At 56.6% G+C, this 13,601-nt stretch overlaps 6 protein-coding genes across 6 annotated transcripts; 3 read left to right on the top strand and 3 right to left on the bottom strand.

Moving 5' to 3' along the window:
• Window positions 1-2,857: 2,857 nt before the first annotated feature.
• Window positions 2,858-4,660, top strand: PG986_013991 (uncharacterized protein; the record flags this gene model as incomplete). Its single annotated transcript, XM_066850213.1, has 1 exon — window positions 2,858-4,660. The coding sequence occupies one exon, from the start codon at window positions 2,858-2,860 to the stop codon at window positions 4,658-4,660; it is 1,803 nt and encodes a 600-aa protein (XP_066694356.1).
• Window positions 4,661-5,829: 1,169 nt separating this feature from the next.
• On the top strand, window positions 5,830-6,540 carry PG986_013992 (uncharacterized protein; the record flags this gene model as incomplete). Its single annotated transcript, XM_066850214.1, has 2 exons — window positions 5,830-6,085; window positions 6,143-6,540. 2 exons carry the CDS (start codon window positions 5,830-5,832, stop codon window positions 6,538-6,540), a joined length of 654 nt encoding a protein of 217 aa, XP_066694357.1.
• A 222-nt stretch (window positions 6,541-6,762) lies between these two features.
• On the bottom strand, window positions 6,763-7,818 carry PG986_013993 (NmrA-like family domain-containing protein 1; the record flags this gene model as incomplete). Its single annotated transcript, XM_066850215.1, is given in 5 exon segments — window positions 6,763-7,107; window positions 7,127-7,282; window positions 7,326-7,469; window positions 7,495-7,707; window positions 7,774-7,818. The coding sequence occupies 5 exon segments, from the start codon at window positions 7,816-7,818 to the stop codon at window positions 6,763-6,765; spliced, it is 903 nt and encodes a 300-aa protein (XP_066694358.1).
• Window positions 7,819-8,468: 650 nt separating this feature from the next.
• PG986_013994 (uncharacterized protein) lies at window positions 8,469-9,461 on the bottom strand (the record flags this gene model as incomplete). Its single annotated transcript, XM_066850216.1, has 3 exons — window positions 8,469-8,818; window positions 8,847-9,231; window positions 9,294-9,461. 3 exons carry the CDS (start codon window positions 9,459-9,461, stop codon window positions 8,469-8,471), a joined length of 903 nt encoding a protein of 300 aa, XP_066694359.1.
• Window positions 9,462-10,768: 1,307 nt separating this feature from the next.
• PG986_013995 (uncharacterized protein) lies at window positions 10,769-11,299 on the top strand (the record flags this gene model as incomplete). Its single annotated transcript, XM_066850217.1, has 2 exons — window positions 10,769-10,925; window positions 10,998-11,299. 2 exons carry the CDS (start codon window positions 10,769-10,771, stop codon window positions 11,297-11,299), a joined length of 459 nt encoding a protein of 152 aa, XP_066694360.1.
• Window positions 11,300-11,553: 254 nt separating this feature from the next.
• PG986_013996 (uncharacterized protein) lies at window positions 11,554-12,636 on the bottom strand (the record flags this gene model as incomplete). Its single annotated transcript, XM_066850218.1, has 1 exon — window positions 11,554-12,636. One exon carries the CDS (start codon window positions 12,634-12,636, stop codon window positions 11,554-11,556), a length of 1,083 nt encoding a protein of 360 aa, XP_066694361.1.
• Between the last annotated feature and the right edge of the window lie 965 nt (window positions 12,637-13,601).

Here is a 13,601-nt window from a genome sequence, read left to right on the forward strand (position 1 = left end):
ACTGTCTCTGTCTGTTTGCCTGGCTGTCTGACCTCGGTTCGTTTACGCGCTTTGGTTACTTGCTTTGCTTGCTTTCCTTCCATCTCTTGTTCTGTTTCATTCGCCTTGTTTGGAGCAGGTCGTATTTCGCGAAGGCGAAATGCGGAGTGGTGCCACACGATCCGGATGGGGATTCTCATCTCGCAGGTTGGAATTGCCTAGAATTAATCGATATGTGGGTGAGAGTTGTGAATATGCAACCCAAATGAGCACAGTGTTTGGCGCCCTCCTCTCTTTTTTTTTTTTTTTTTTTTGCGGAGAGCAGGAAGCGAGGCCCTGCTATGCCCTGTCCCGATGCCCTGCGAGTCCCGTCGCAGGTTGCACCAGATCCATTCGGCCAGCGCAGCAATATCGGTCAGATGATCTATCCTTAATCTATACACCACACGATGTTCTGCCTGGAGAAGCCCGAGAAGGGGCGCGGAGAAAGAATCTGTGCACCTCGTGACGGCCTCGGTCATGCAACACGGCATTCGTGCCGCACGCGGTCGTTCGATCGCGCGTATAGTGTGTTTATATATATAGTCGGGAAGGATGGGTGCTATAGGTGTATGCAGAGAGAGTTGCATGCGGGATGGGGCTCAGCACATCAATAGAGGGAAAAGAAGGCCATACGGTACGTGTGGTGGCCAGCGCTTTCACCTTGGGAACGACTGATCGTGGTGCGTTCGGAGATAAAAATAAGGAAAAAGTCGGTTGCACCTTGCGGTCACGAGTCGTCGCTGGTTCCTGCGCCATGGCATGGCACGCACGCACGCACCGACTAAGGCACCATGGACACCCAGCACGGGGGAAAGCTGCATCTCGAAGGGAAAACTGGGCGCCCTCGCGCCAGCAACATGCACACTGTATATGGGGGAAAGCGCGTGGTGGTGGACGCCGACTCCGCAAAAAAGGCCAACACCGCATCTCTCTGCTACTACGCCTCACTTTTCGGGACACGGTCGTTGTATGGAGTAAAGGTTGGGGTCTCCGTGGTGCAGCTCAAGTCAATAACACCCAAAATCATGGGGTCTCGCGACCAAAAAAGGGGGAACCAGGAAGCGCCCGCGACTCGGACGACTCTGGCTCTGGGTCGAATGCCGCAACTCCGTCCCATACATACCCATCCGCTATCCATTTGCTATCCATCCGGTATTCAATTTATCAATTATGCTGCCTGATCGGACGAGAGAATTGCGGCCTTGCGCGCAACACAATTTCCGGATTTAAACAATGCCACCCACTTGAAGCCTCGAACGCTGCCTATTAAGGGACTCTGTCAATGATCCGCAGGTTATAGGCTTGGCAAGGGCAGTTGGGTGCATGTTGTGCCTGTCTGTGCTTGGTTTGCTTGCTACCCAATAACCAAGAAAGCAGAGAAAAGGATGGAGCTATTCGATATTCAGTATGCATAAGAGTCAGGACCGTGCAGCAAAAACCCATGGCCATGGGCAAGCGTGGCGTGGCGGGAGTTGCAGTTAGTTGGTCGTTGCGCGAGCAGGTGGTGTTGTTGTACGTTGGGTGCGCTGATCTGGTGCTTGCTGACTGTGCACTAGGTTATGCCCAGGATATATTTTTACCCTTCTTTTCGCGACCGGACCCTTAAACGGGAAACTAATTGTTTGCCATGTTGTAGTGGCGGCAGATGGGAAAATGCTAGAATAAAAAAAAGAGCAATGACGACATGGCAGCCCCGAGTCAGTGAGGGTAAAACTCGTCAAAGGGATTGACAATTTTAGCGGAAACACTGGCAATCAATCCGAGCCAAGGGCGCCGGCAGTAGCAGGGCAGTAGCAGGGCAGTAGCAGGGCAGTAGCAGGACAGAAGCAGCAACGCTTTGAGGCTGCCGCAGACGGGCGCTTGTTGCCATGGCACAGTAATTGGCCCAGCTAGCATTGCTAGGCAGGCATCAGGTAGCGCTGGGAAGGACAGTACCACTGTAACCTAGGTAGTTGGTTGCATAGCACCGCTAGCATTGGCACAGGCACAGGCACAGGCACAAAAAGGATAGTGCTGATACAGTGTATACAATTGTGTGCCTGTTCTAGGCGACGCCCGGAAGGCCCGGTCATATCCTGCAAAATTGGCCGAGAGGCTCAAGTGTCCGCCTAAGAGGGACGTCATGGCCATCGGTGGGTCCCCCGGCCGAATTCGCATCTCTTCATGCCGAGAGTAAGGCCGTCCACCCTCTGCTGCCCGACAATTGAACGACACACCTCACAAATGCCTACCGGACTCACGCTCGCAATAGGCATTCATCAACACCAGCAAAAAGCGCATTTCAACATGCACCTTTTTTTTTTTCCAGAACGCAACGGGTGGGAGGGAGGAGCAAAGTGTGCACATCCCCAACGACACTGGGTCCTGGCCTGCCCATTCCTGCATGGCCATTGTCCATTCGATCCATGGATAGGGGCCATCCGGCGGCTTCACGGTGATATGGTGGAACTGTGCCGGCCCCACCCAGTAACAACAACAAAAAATCAAGTGAGCGGCCAGATGTTTGCACGATGGGGCGAGCGATGTCATCGACGCCGCTACGGCTGACTAGCTGTCGACATTGGAGCCCATGGCAGTCTGCCCTTGGGGCCTTGGGGGGCCTTGGGGGGACGTGGGAGGCTCCAAAATCCGAGAAATAAGAACGGGCTTATCTGCCTCCTCGATTTCTACTTCCGGTACTTGCGATAGTACAGTCGACGGCTTATATTAGCAGTTGTCTGGTGTTGTTTGTTGCGCCCGACTTCTTTCCTCTCTCTCTCTCTCTCTCTGTCTTGTCCCCATCCCCCTCCACACTTACACACCCTCACTTGGAGAGACACAAGACAAGCAGCCCACCATGTCTTCCTACCTGCCCTCCTTCTCACAGCCGCAGTCGAGGCGGAATTCCTTCGCCGCGTCGCGCGCCAACAGCTATGTGCGCTCGCGTCCCGGCTCCGCCCAGGGCTCCCGCGCCAACACCGTCGTCGCGTCGCGGCGCAACTCGGCCTCGCGGCCCCCCAGCGCCCACGCCGGCGCCGCCTCCGGCACCGAAAAGGACGAGGAGACCGACACGGACCTGGCCGAGCAGAACATCCCGGCCCTCTACATCCCCCAGAATGAAAAGGGCGAGCCCATGGCCGGCCGCATCGTCGGCGGCAAGCACGACACCCCCGAGTGCGAGCAGGTCGACGCCGACTTCGGCCTCATCAAGCGCGTCGACATCGACATGCCCCTCACCCTGACCGAGATCGTCAACGAGAACGGCAAGGAGTACATCGTGCTCAACTTCGCCACCGGCGACAAGCAGAACCCCTTCAACTGGAATCCCTGGTACAAGCGCAGCATCTCCACCATCCTCAACCTCATGACCCTCTTCATCGGTCTCGCCACCACCGCCTACTCCTCGGGTATCGGCAGCATGTGCAAGGAGTTTGGCGTCTCCGAGTTCATGGGCCAGCTCGGTCTCTTCACCTTCAACATCGCCTGCGCCATCGCCCCCATGGTGCTCGCCCCCTTCTGTGAGCTGACGGGCCGCAAGGTCGTCTACGCCGGCGCCTTCCTGTGCTTCTCGCTCCTCTTCATCGGTCTCGCTCTGGCCAAGAACATCGCCACCATCATCGGCCTCCGCCTGCTGCTCGGTCTCTTCGGCTGTGTCGGCACCATTCTTGTCGGCGGTACTTTCGACGACATGTACGAGCCCCGCCACCGCGGTCGCCCCATGGCCATGTTCAGTTTCGTCGCCATCTTCGGAACTGTCTCCGCCCCCATCTACGCCGGCTTCATCGACCAGGCCATCGGCTGGCGCTGGATCGAGGGTGTGCAGGGCATCGCCAACATCCCTCTGCTGATCCTCATCTTCTTCTACTTCCCCGAGACCCGTGGTGGTGTCGAGCTGCACAAGCGCGCCAAGGCCCTCCGCGCCGCCACTGGTGATGAGCGCTACGTCTCCGAGGGCGATATCCTGACCCCTTCGCTGCAGTCCATGTTGAAGGCCTCCTCCGTCAAGGCCATCCACATGCTTATCACCGAGCCCGTCGTCTTCGCCTTCGGCTTCTGGATCGCCTTTTGCTGGGCCGTCACCTTCATGTTCTTGTCCGTCATCCCCATCACCTTCCAAGAGAAGCGCGGCTGGAACGAGGGCGTCGCCGGTCTGCCCTACATCTCTCTGGCCATCGGTACCACCCTCGGCTGGGCCGCCCACCACCTGCAGATGCGCAAGTACAACCGCCTCACGGACGACCCCAGCATCAAGGTCACCCCCGAGGCCCGTCTGTACGGTGCCATGTACGGCGCCATGTGGCTCCCCATCGGCCTCTTCATCTACTCCTTCACCCAGTACGCCAACCTGTCCTGGGTCGGCCCCGCCATCGGCCTGGCCCCCATCGCCTTCGGTATCTTCTTCGTGTTCGAGTCGACCTACTCCTACACCGCCGACTGCTACGGCGAGAGCGCCTCGTCCGCCATCGCCGCTCAGGGTTTCCTCCGTAACACCCTCGGCGCTGTTACTCCCCTGTTCGCCAGCGCCTTCTTCCACAACGTCGGCTCCCAGTACGCCGGCCTGATCCTCGCCCTCTTCGGCACCGTCCTGAGCATGATCCCCTTCGTCATGTTCAAGTACGGCCACCAGCTCCGCAAGAGGAGTAAGCTGGCCAAGGAATAAGCGGGAAGCCTTCCTTGCCTGGCCCGGTAACGACTCAAAAATAGTAAAAATCTAAGGGAGAGGGTAAAACCAAACAAAAAAAAGCAAAGCGGGGAATGATCTCGAGCAATCATCTCAGCTTTTGGCATTTGTGGCGTCTTTCCGGCATAGCATTTAATCAGCAAATCAACATCTTTAGCTTGTATAATTTTTCTCCCCAGCAACAAACCATCATGTATATAACTTACTCTTCTGCTGGGTTCTACCTGGGGCTTCGGTTTCTCGGCCACAATAATCAAGAGAATCTCGTATATCCCCTCCCGAAACGCTTGACTCCTCGTCCACGTCCATCATGTGAATGTCCCATCTCTTCTAAATGTATTACCATCGCGTCCCGGACTCGGATTTGGTTTGGGAAGTCATCTTCTCTTAGTAGTTCCGATCGTTGTCGTTGGTTCAACCGCCCTAGATGTATTTAGCCAGTCAATATCGCTCTTCCTCCCCAGTTCGTCCTGGGTGATGGTCAGGCTACGTGCCTTTGCAGCAGCAGCAGCATCAGACTAAGTTGTTCGTGTCAAACACGCGAATGAGACAGCCGATGCTGGGTAGCCGCACCAGCTGCTGTAGTTGAAGCTGCAGAAATTCGAAAAGTAGCACAGCCGTTTGTCGAAACAGCAACTTGGTCTTGGTCGAGTCGGTTCATTCAATATCCCTGATGACGCGTACGGTACACATTCACAGACTGCCACCTGGCTCAGGCGCCAGGCGGGGGATCGTCTCTTCAGGGTAGCTACCCAACTGCAACAGCAACGGAACACCAACCCCAGAGACGCCGGTGGTGGTCCATAGGACTACCACACCCTGCACATTATGAGCGTAAAAAGGCTTCACGAATCCGTTAGCTGGTGCGTGCGTTTTGACAGCAGCTACAGTGGCGGATATGTGCTCGCTGACCTGGCTTGCTCATAAGAAACCACAACCCACTCGGTAAAGGAACACACATCTTTTAGAGTTGCTATTTCTCCATCTAGGCGCAGATAAGATCTCACCATCCTGCAAGCCACGTGCTGTAGAGGTGCATTAGTGATCGGACTATGCCTTACGGGGATGTCAGCCAAGCCCGAGCCAAGCTCTTGGGATTCCGTAACGGTCGAGGTGCAGACAGCATGTCAGCCGGGTGCATTAGCGTCATGGCGGACGCCTGGCCTCGTACCCGTACCCTCCTTCCTGTCTGCCATCTTCCCGCACATGTCACCAATATTCCCTACATCGCAATAGCCATTATGGCGTCTGTTCAGAGGTTCGCCCCTGGCCAGCGCCCTCAGATTGTCGAGCTGCAATTTATGCCACACGGAGTCCATGTGCGACACCACGGGGAGGATTGGACTGGCATCACCAACCAACAAGAACGGAAGAAACTCCAGAATAGGTTGAATAAGCGGGCGTGTAAGTGGCTATTCGTGTACACCGGCCGAAACCAGGTTCATGCTTAATCCGAAGTAGCAAGGCAGAGAAAGAAAAGGGCTGCCCCCACCGATGGCACTTCTGATGTCACCTCGACCCCAAGGCCGAGGCCAGACGCTGCGAACACTTCCCTTCTTGGCAGTCTGATGTCAACATTCAGCCACTGCAAGCAGGAGGACGTTGCGCAGAAGCGAGCCAGGCTCGCCCGATTCGCCGAGCAGGCACTAGCTAGCTACATGATGGCCGACCCGCGCGCCGACCACCGCCGGAAGCTCATACAATTCAACATCATAAATGGCTTCACAAGAGACGCTGCGGCGCTTGGTTTCAGCTTTGACTGGCTCGTCTGCGAAGTCGTCTCCCCATTTGGGCTCAACTCGAAGTTTGGGGAGAGCCCTGGGACTCCCGAAGCTGTCTGCGGAGGTCGGGAAGGCTGATCAGTGACTGCCCTGAGATCATCGTGTCTACCAACTACTGGCGGGGCCAGAAAGGTGAAAGGCCGATTGCGAACTCGGAGTTTGTCGAAGAGCTGTATGATTAAGGCTTGCCAGTACAGAAGGGCTTTAAGTCAAGGAAAGAAGAAGAAAGCATTGCTCATTGATGAGCGAGTTAAAAGCCATCCATAACTCTCCCCTCAGTACCGCACTCCAGTCCTCGCCTCAAAAGAACTCCTCCAGTGAGGTAGTCTTGATCCCTAACTCTGCCGGAGTCTTGACTCTCGCATTCCCGCCAGAATACCCAAATTCCGCGAAGAATTTCAGATCATCGACAATGGTGGCCTCGAACCCCTCCGGGAGGTACTTGACATATTCTTCCTCCGACGCCTCTCTCACCGTTACTTTGACCCCCAGCGTGCGGCCCCAGAGCGCCGCGTACTCCGATTTCGTAACGATCTCGCTGGCACCCAAGATGTCCGTGCCGGCGGGGTGGTCCAGGACCAAGGCCTCGGCAAAGGCGCCCGTATCCCGCGTGGACACCACCTCCGGATTCGCTTTGATGGGGACCTGCAACCGCCAAGCGTACGGATTCAAACGTGCCGTCCGGCAGCCTATGTGGCCGGAACGCCGGGATATCCCTCCACGTCTCCTGGAAGATGCCCATGGTGGCCGTGCTGAGCCGCGCCCCCAGGTCGGGCAGCTCTTCCCGCATGTACTTCTCGGCCGCCGCCTTGGAGTCGAACTCATTAGGCATACGTGTACCTGCCGCCGCTGATCTCCCGCACCGCGGCCAGCGTCGAAAAGACGAACCGCTTGAGCGTGGCGAGGACGCTCGGGGCGGAAGCCGCTTTGGCCACTGTGATGCCCTGCGACGTCTCCAGGTCGCCCGCGTACTCCTCGAGAGACCTGCCCGCGGCCCGAGCCTGGTCCTGCGGGGGACTTGTCTTCGCTGACTCGGGCGTAGTTGGCGGCCCAGTCGGTCACGGCGAAGATGGCGTGCGCGCCCTGGAACGCGGCCTTGAGAGAGTCTAGGTCGTCGTAGTCGCCTTTGACCATCTCGGCTCCTTTGTCGGTCCAGGCCTTTGCTTTGGCGGAGTGGGGATTGCGTGTAAGTCCGCGCACACGCCATCCGGGGATGGCGAGGAAACGCTTGGCGACCGAGCCACCCTAGATGCATGCTTAGAAGTCGGAACCTAGAAATGATGCAGATGCTCTGAAGTAGTCTAGACATACCTGTGTTCCAGTGATCCCAAGAACGGTGATGATCTTCTTCGTCATGGTTGCTTGTGTTCTTTGGTTGACTATGCTGATATTTCTACCCAAAGCCAGAGGCTACCGTCCGTCCGCCTTTTATATAACATTCGATACTTCAAAGAGTTTTAAGATCTTGATTTATAATACGACACTGGGCACCTAATGCCAAGATGCAATTGGAATAGATTCACGCGGTGTATGCTGGTTCTGATTGGGCGATGACGAGAAGATTACGATATGCAAGTCAGAAACAGGGATGCACTTGGCTGGCACGGTACGAATTCTGATCAATGGTCGCTATCTACTACCAGAAGAGGAGGCTGTCTCATACCGTCGAATCCTTCGTTTCTCAGGTACACGATGTGAATATACGCAACTTTGACCCCCTGATTTCACCCAACCGGAGGGGTCAGCCATCTGCATTAGCGTGCCGAGACCTAGTTTCGCCAGCTATTTGCAAAAGCGTACCAAGATTCCGTGCCTCTGTGAGCGACTCCTGCCAAAAAGGGGTTGCCCAATCTGCAAGCTCCAGGTATTGAGGTCGGACTCTGGGTTGGATTTGGGGGCACCACGCAATGAATGAGTGGACAGCCGGTGGCTCACGAGTCTGAAACAGGGGTTCTTACCGGCCAAGCACCTGCACAACTTTGGTGAAAACCATGACAAGGAACCATTTATGACTTGGGGGACTGTTCCATGCCAAATTGTCCACACATATCCAGCTGCAGCTTCCTCCATGTATTGGTAATCTCATCCTTACGACCACACAGCTCATCAACATCCCACTGAGCGGACACAAATCTCCTCGTCAGGAAGTGGGCGTGTGGATGCGAAAGCCAAACCACGAATCCGCCAACGAGCCCCGGGGTCTCCGAGTTGCAGTACTTGTGTATCTCCCGGGCCTCCTCTGGCACGATATCCGTATTGAGCATACCGGGATGCACCGCGACCGCGGCGATGTTGGGGTAGGACTCGGCCACGAAGGGCGTCATTTGGAGCGCCGCCAGCTTGGAGAGAGTAGCCGCTCCCCTCAGGGATCCCGGACCACGCACCGGCCGTGGTGATGTTGACAATGGTGGCGCGGGCCCCGTCCGGGACCTGGCTGATGAACTGCCGGGTCATCAGGAACTGGCCCTTGACGTTGATCTCGAAGTCGCGCCACCAGAGGTCGGGGTCTTGGTCCCCGATCAGCGGACCATGGTTGGTGTTCACGGCGGTGTTGTTGACCAGGATGTCGGCATGGTCGAACTTGGTCTTGACTTGCTGGAAGAAGTTGCCGACTGCGTGGACATCCGATATATCGACGGAAAAGCTTACGGCGTCTACATGGGCATTGATCTTGCGTATTTGCAACTCCGTTTCTTTCAGTCCTTCTATACTTCTCGCAACCAGAACGAGTGCTTTGACACCAGCCTTTGCAACTGCGGGAGATATGCCCTAGTCCCCATCTGTTAGAAGAAGAATAAGAATAACAAGAACAGTAGGCAATCATTCCTTACCAATGCCCCAATGCCCTTGCTAGCACCTGTTACAATCACCACCTTGCCGGCAAGACTGAGCTCAGGCCGAGTTGGGTCTATGGAAGGGTAGATATCGCCATGCACAGTTGGGGTGAAGGCGAGTGCAGTTCTGAAGAAGTCTCTTGGCTTTGATTTCAAGAAGTCCATGGTTGACTGTAACGTAGGAGAGGGAAGACAATACCAATTACTAGCAATAGAGTCCCGAATAAGTGCACTCTAAACATGAGGGGTTACGTTGAAGGCAAAACTGAGGGGAAAGTGCCAAACCAACCCAGGGGAGGGATTCGGGCGTCCGAAACAGGGTTGCCCTGCATCATGCGGAAGCGAGGGATGAGTGGACAGGAATGCGAGTACGAGGGGTCTTATCTCGTCGGTCCGAAAGTCATTGATCCGGCGGGCTGTTGCAGGCCACACAGTCCAAATCGTACATCAGAAAGGGATTAGACCGGATTCTATCGGGACCGGGTAGATTATCCAGGCGCAAGGCCGGCCAACGGATTCCCCAACTTATGGATTATCTCGCAGTGCCAACCAGCGCCAGGAAACCTGCTGTATGTTCATGGCTGCGTAGACGCCTCTAGATAGGTTCAATGAGACTCGTTCTCTTAAAACTACCCCTTTCCAATTTGGTGGCTTTCCTTTGGCGGCACCCACCAAGACATGTTGCAATGCCCTCTACAAATCGTACATGTTAATACGAAAACTCGAACCAGATGGGAATTGTATTGGCAGTAGGCTGGCTAGATGTGACTGCACAAGCAGGCCATTCAACCAAATCAGCTTTATCGCGATTATCGCGATATCTCGCGATTTCCGCCTTGGACCGTGACTGCGTTCTATGACGGGCTGCAGGGGACCTGCATCCATAAGATCGGCACCAACGCCGAGCTCTTGGCGGCGTACGATGTGCGGGACACATAAGCCGGAGGCGAAACATAGGCCGATCGGAATTCAGGGGGCGGTTGGCACAACGCTCATCATCACGTGGATGCAAATTATGTACTTAGACAGATTCGCGCCAAGCCATTCCCAGGGAGTATTTCTAGCCATACATACAGCAAGGCTTGGGGGGAATACTTTCTGCACAACACAGGTTGCATTGACGTAAGCTTACATACACTCCGCCGCCGCCACAGCCCCCCTAAGTGCAGCAGTAGTCAACCACACCCGTTTCTTATTCTCGAAGGTTATGTTAGCTCGGGAGGGTGGCCTGAAGGCTTAGCCATATACGATACTCGCAGCCTAGGCACAGCCTTGTCCCCTTTCCCACTACCTCTGGTAGGCATGCGCCTACCGCCGAGCTGACGACATTCGGCCGCCTGCTTCACACCTCGTCAGACTCCCTTTCGTCTACAAAAAGGCGGCTTCGGTCTTCGACCCACACTGTAATTGCATTCCTGCTTTACGCGTAGCATCGCCTCATAATCCGACAACGAGCGCCGATATACCCCATCATGAGGCTCCATCTGGCAACGGCATCCCTCCTGCTCGGGCTGGCCCTGTCCGCGGTAGTTCCCCCACAAAGAGGACGTCCCGATGCGCAAACAGGCAGTGGCGGAAGCCGCAAGCCTGCCCCCGTGAGGCCACTTACCGGCGGCGAAAAAGCGGTTGGTAAGCCGAGACCCCACGGTCCCGTGAACGGTGTGTATCCATTTCGTGGCGGCTGACTTTGATGGGAAGAAGCGGCGGAAGCCGTTCTCGAAATTGTGAAAACCACGTCCGACCTCGTGCAGTCCGTCTTCCCCGCCCAAGACACCGACGCCTGCAGGGCCCTCGTCTCGGATCTCCACCGCAAGGTGGAATTTTGCAACAACCGAGCTTTGGACAAGCAGAGACGCGACAAGTGCTTTTGCGACATTTCGCAAGGGTCTTTGCGGGACGAATTATGCGCTTTGACCGCAAACCAGAACATGGTGTCTACAATCATGGGCGAAAGTAAGAGCCTCTGCCAGGAGTGCCGATTGGGCCAGAAAGGATGCTCGTAAGGAGGATCGGGCTGCACTCACCATTGAGAGAATACGGGCATATGGGCACGGATTTCTACTATAGTCCCGGCGATGGAAGTGTACGAACCGAGGGGGCCAGAGCCGGGGCTCCGTTATCAAGAATATATAGAAATGTAATGGAGGACACAGTATAGAAGAATCCAGCCCGGCGACGTGGCTAGTTTGCCCATCAGCGCGGGAGAACACGGTGGTTTGGCATCTTGGCAAAGTCCTAATGTTGAAGTGACTGGCAATCAGAGAAAGGCCACGCCGACGCCTACGAGGAGGGCAAGCGGGGCCAGTAGTGGCGAATCAAGAGGGCCGCACCATACAGCCCGGCTCTCCTCGACCGGCCCGGGAACCTGGCTGCCGGTCGTGGCGTTGCTGGCCCGCATGCACGTCAACGGGGACACGATGGGATCCGAGGTCGTGTTGCGACCCCAGACCACGACCGCCGGCCACGCCAGGCTGCCCGTCTCGTTGTAGGCCGTCAGGTTGCCCCGCTCGGCGGAGGGGAGGCCGCCCAGGTTCGTCATGATGGCGCGGCCGTCCACGAATTGGTGCCGGGGGTTGTTGTCGGCCGCTTCTGCCGCCAGGCGAGCGCCCTCGTTGATTCGGGTCGCGTTGTAGACTATTGTTCGTTCGTCAGACCTTCGTTGCTGCTGCTGCCGCTGCTGCCCAGTGGCGGGCACGGGGACGGGCGCGCGGTTACTTACAGCTGGCGGAGCAGCCCGCCTGGAATGCCGCCGGGGGTCGCCACAGCCATCCAGCCCGTCAAGGCTAGGGCATGTGCACCTGTTGTACCAACGGCTGGACCTTTTCCAGCCCTCCGACACGGAATCAGTAATGGCCTTGCGGCAATCCTCGTTGAGGACGGACGAGCAGGTCCCGTCGTCCTCGCGCAGCGCGTCGGAGTAGTCGCGGTTCGTCTCCCAGGTCATGACGCAGACCTCCCAGCCGTCGGTCACGTTCTCCTGGAATGGGGGCGCGTGGAGGGCGACCTGCGTGCCGGTGAAGTACTTGCCCTGCGCCTCCTCCCCGCGGTGCGACGGCTCGCTGTTGTTGACGGGGATGTCGGCCTTGACGTGGATCTGCCAGGACCAGCCGTCGACGAGCTCCGGGGACCCTACAGCGCCGGTGAGATCGGGGCCCGAGAGAGCATAGATGCCCGTGGCGTTGGGCTGCTCGTCCAGGAGACGGCCGAACTCGGTGAAGTTGACTCCGCCCGGTCCAACGGTCCCTCCACCGTCCCCCCACTTCGCCGCCGAGGTGTCGGCAAGGACGGTCTGCAGCCCAAGAGCCACCAGACACTTGAAAAGGAGATTTGTAATCTTCATCTCTGCGGCTGCGAGCTCCTCAGTGTGGAATGTTTCGAGCCAGATGGAGTGTGTGCGCAACGAAGGTGTCGAAGAGAAGGGCCAATATTGTCGAAGGGATTGATATACGACTATGTGTTTGCTTTGTTGGCCTGGGGCAAGACAGAAGAAGAAAGTCTCGCTTGGGGCGATTGGGGTTGAGGAGGCGCTGAAGCGAAGAAATGGTCAACACGGAAGTCAGTAGCGAAAGGGGGTGACGTCACACCAGGCGTGCTGGATATGGATGCCGACCGTACGAGGTAGTGACGTGGGTAGTCCGTGCCGCGTACATCGTACGTTCTCCTGATCCGCCGGCTGGGCGTGACACGACAATCACTTGTGAGGGCCTGAGCCGAGTTTCCGAGTTCGCGCCACGGCCAGGCAACCCCCAACACAGGTAACGGCCGGGCATGGTCCGGGTAATCCGGGGAGAAACGAGGGCCGGAGCCTCGGCAGCCAAAGGGCGGAACGAAGAGAACCGATGATTGGCTTGGGTGCGCGACAACAGGGGGTTTGTAAGCTGTTCGGAGGAACCTGGTGCAACAGGTGTGTTGGTTCGCCTGTAGATAAGATGTAGCAATGCGGAACCAGTAACATTCCTCGCTTTCGCTTCGATCCCTGTGCTTGCAGCACATCCATACATACTTGCCCTGCCAAGTGCCAAGGCTAGGCTGACAGGCTGGCATTTCCATATAACGCCGAGCTCGGGCGGCACAGACTGGACAACCCCTCGTAATCGCAGACGAGGCTCGAGAAAGCGTGGTGCTTTGATGAAAGTCGCGAGTAGTGATGGGTCGCTGCGTGTAAAAAGAATGGGTAGGGTCAAGATAGGTGGAAGAGAGGCCTCCATAGCTGTGATTGAAGCGGAATTGATCGTACGAGTGATTGCTTGAGAAAGAAAGGAGAGAAGTCAAGAATATATGGAGGGGAATTTGCAGGAGCACAGT

This window comes from Apiospora aurea, assembly GCF_038362705.1.
Source record: "Apiospora aurea strain CBS 24483 chromosome Unknown utg000009l_segment0_segment0, whole genome shotgun sequence".
In the NCBI taxonomy this organism is placed as follows: Eukaryota; Fungi; Ascomycota; class Sordariomycetes; order Amphisphaeriales; family Apiosporaceae; genus Apiospora; species Apiospora aurea.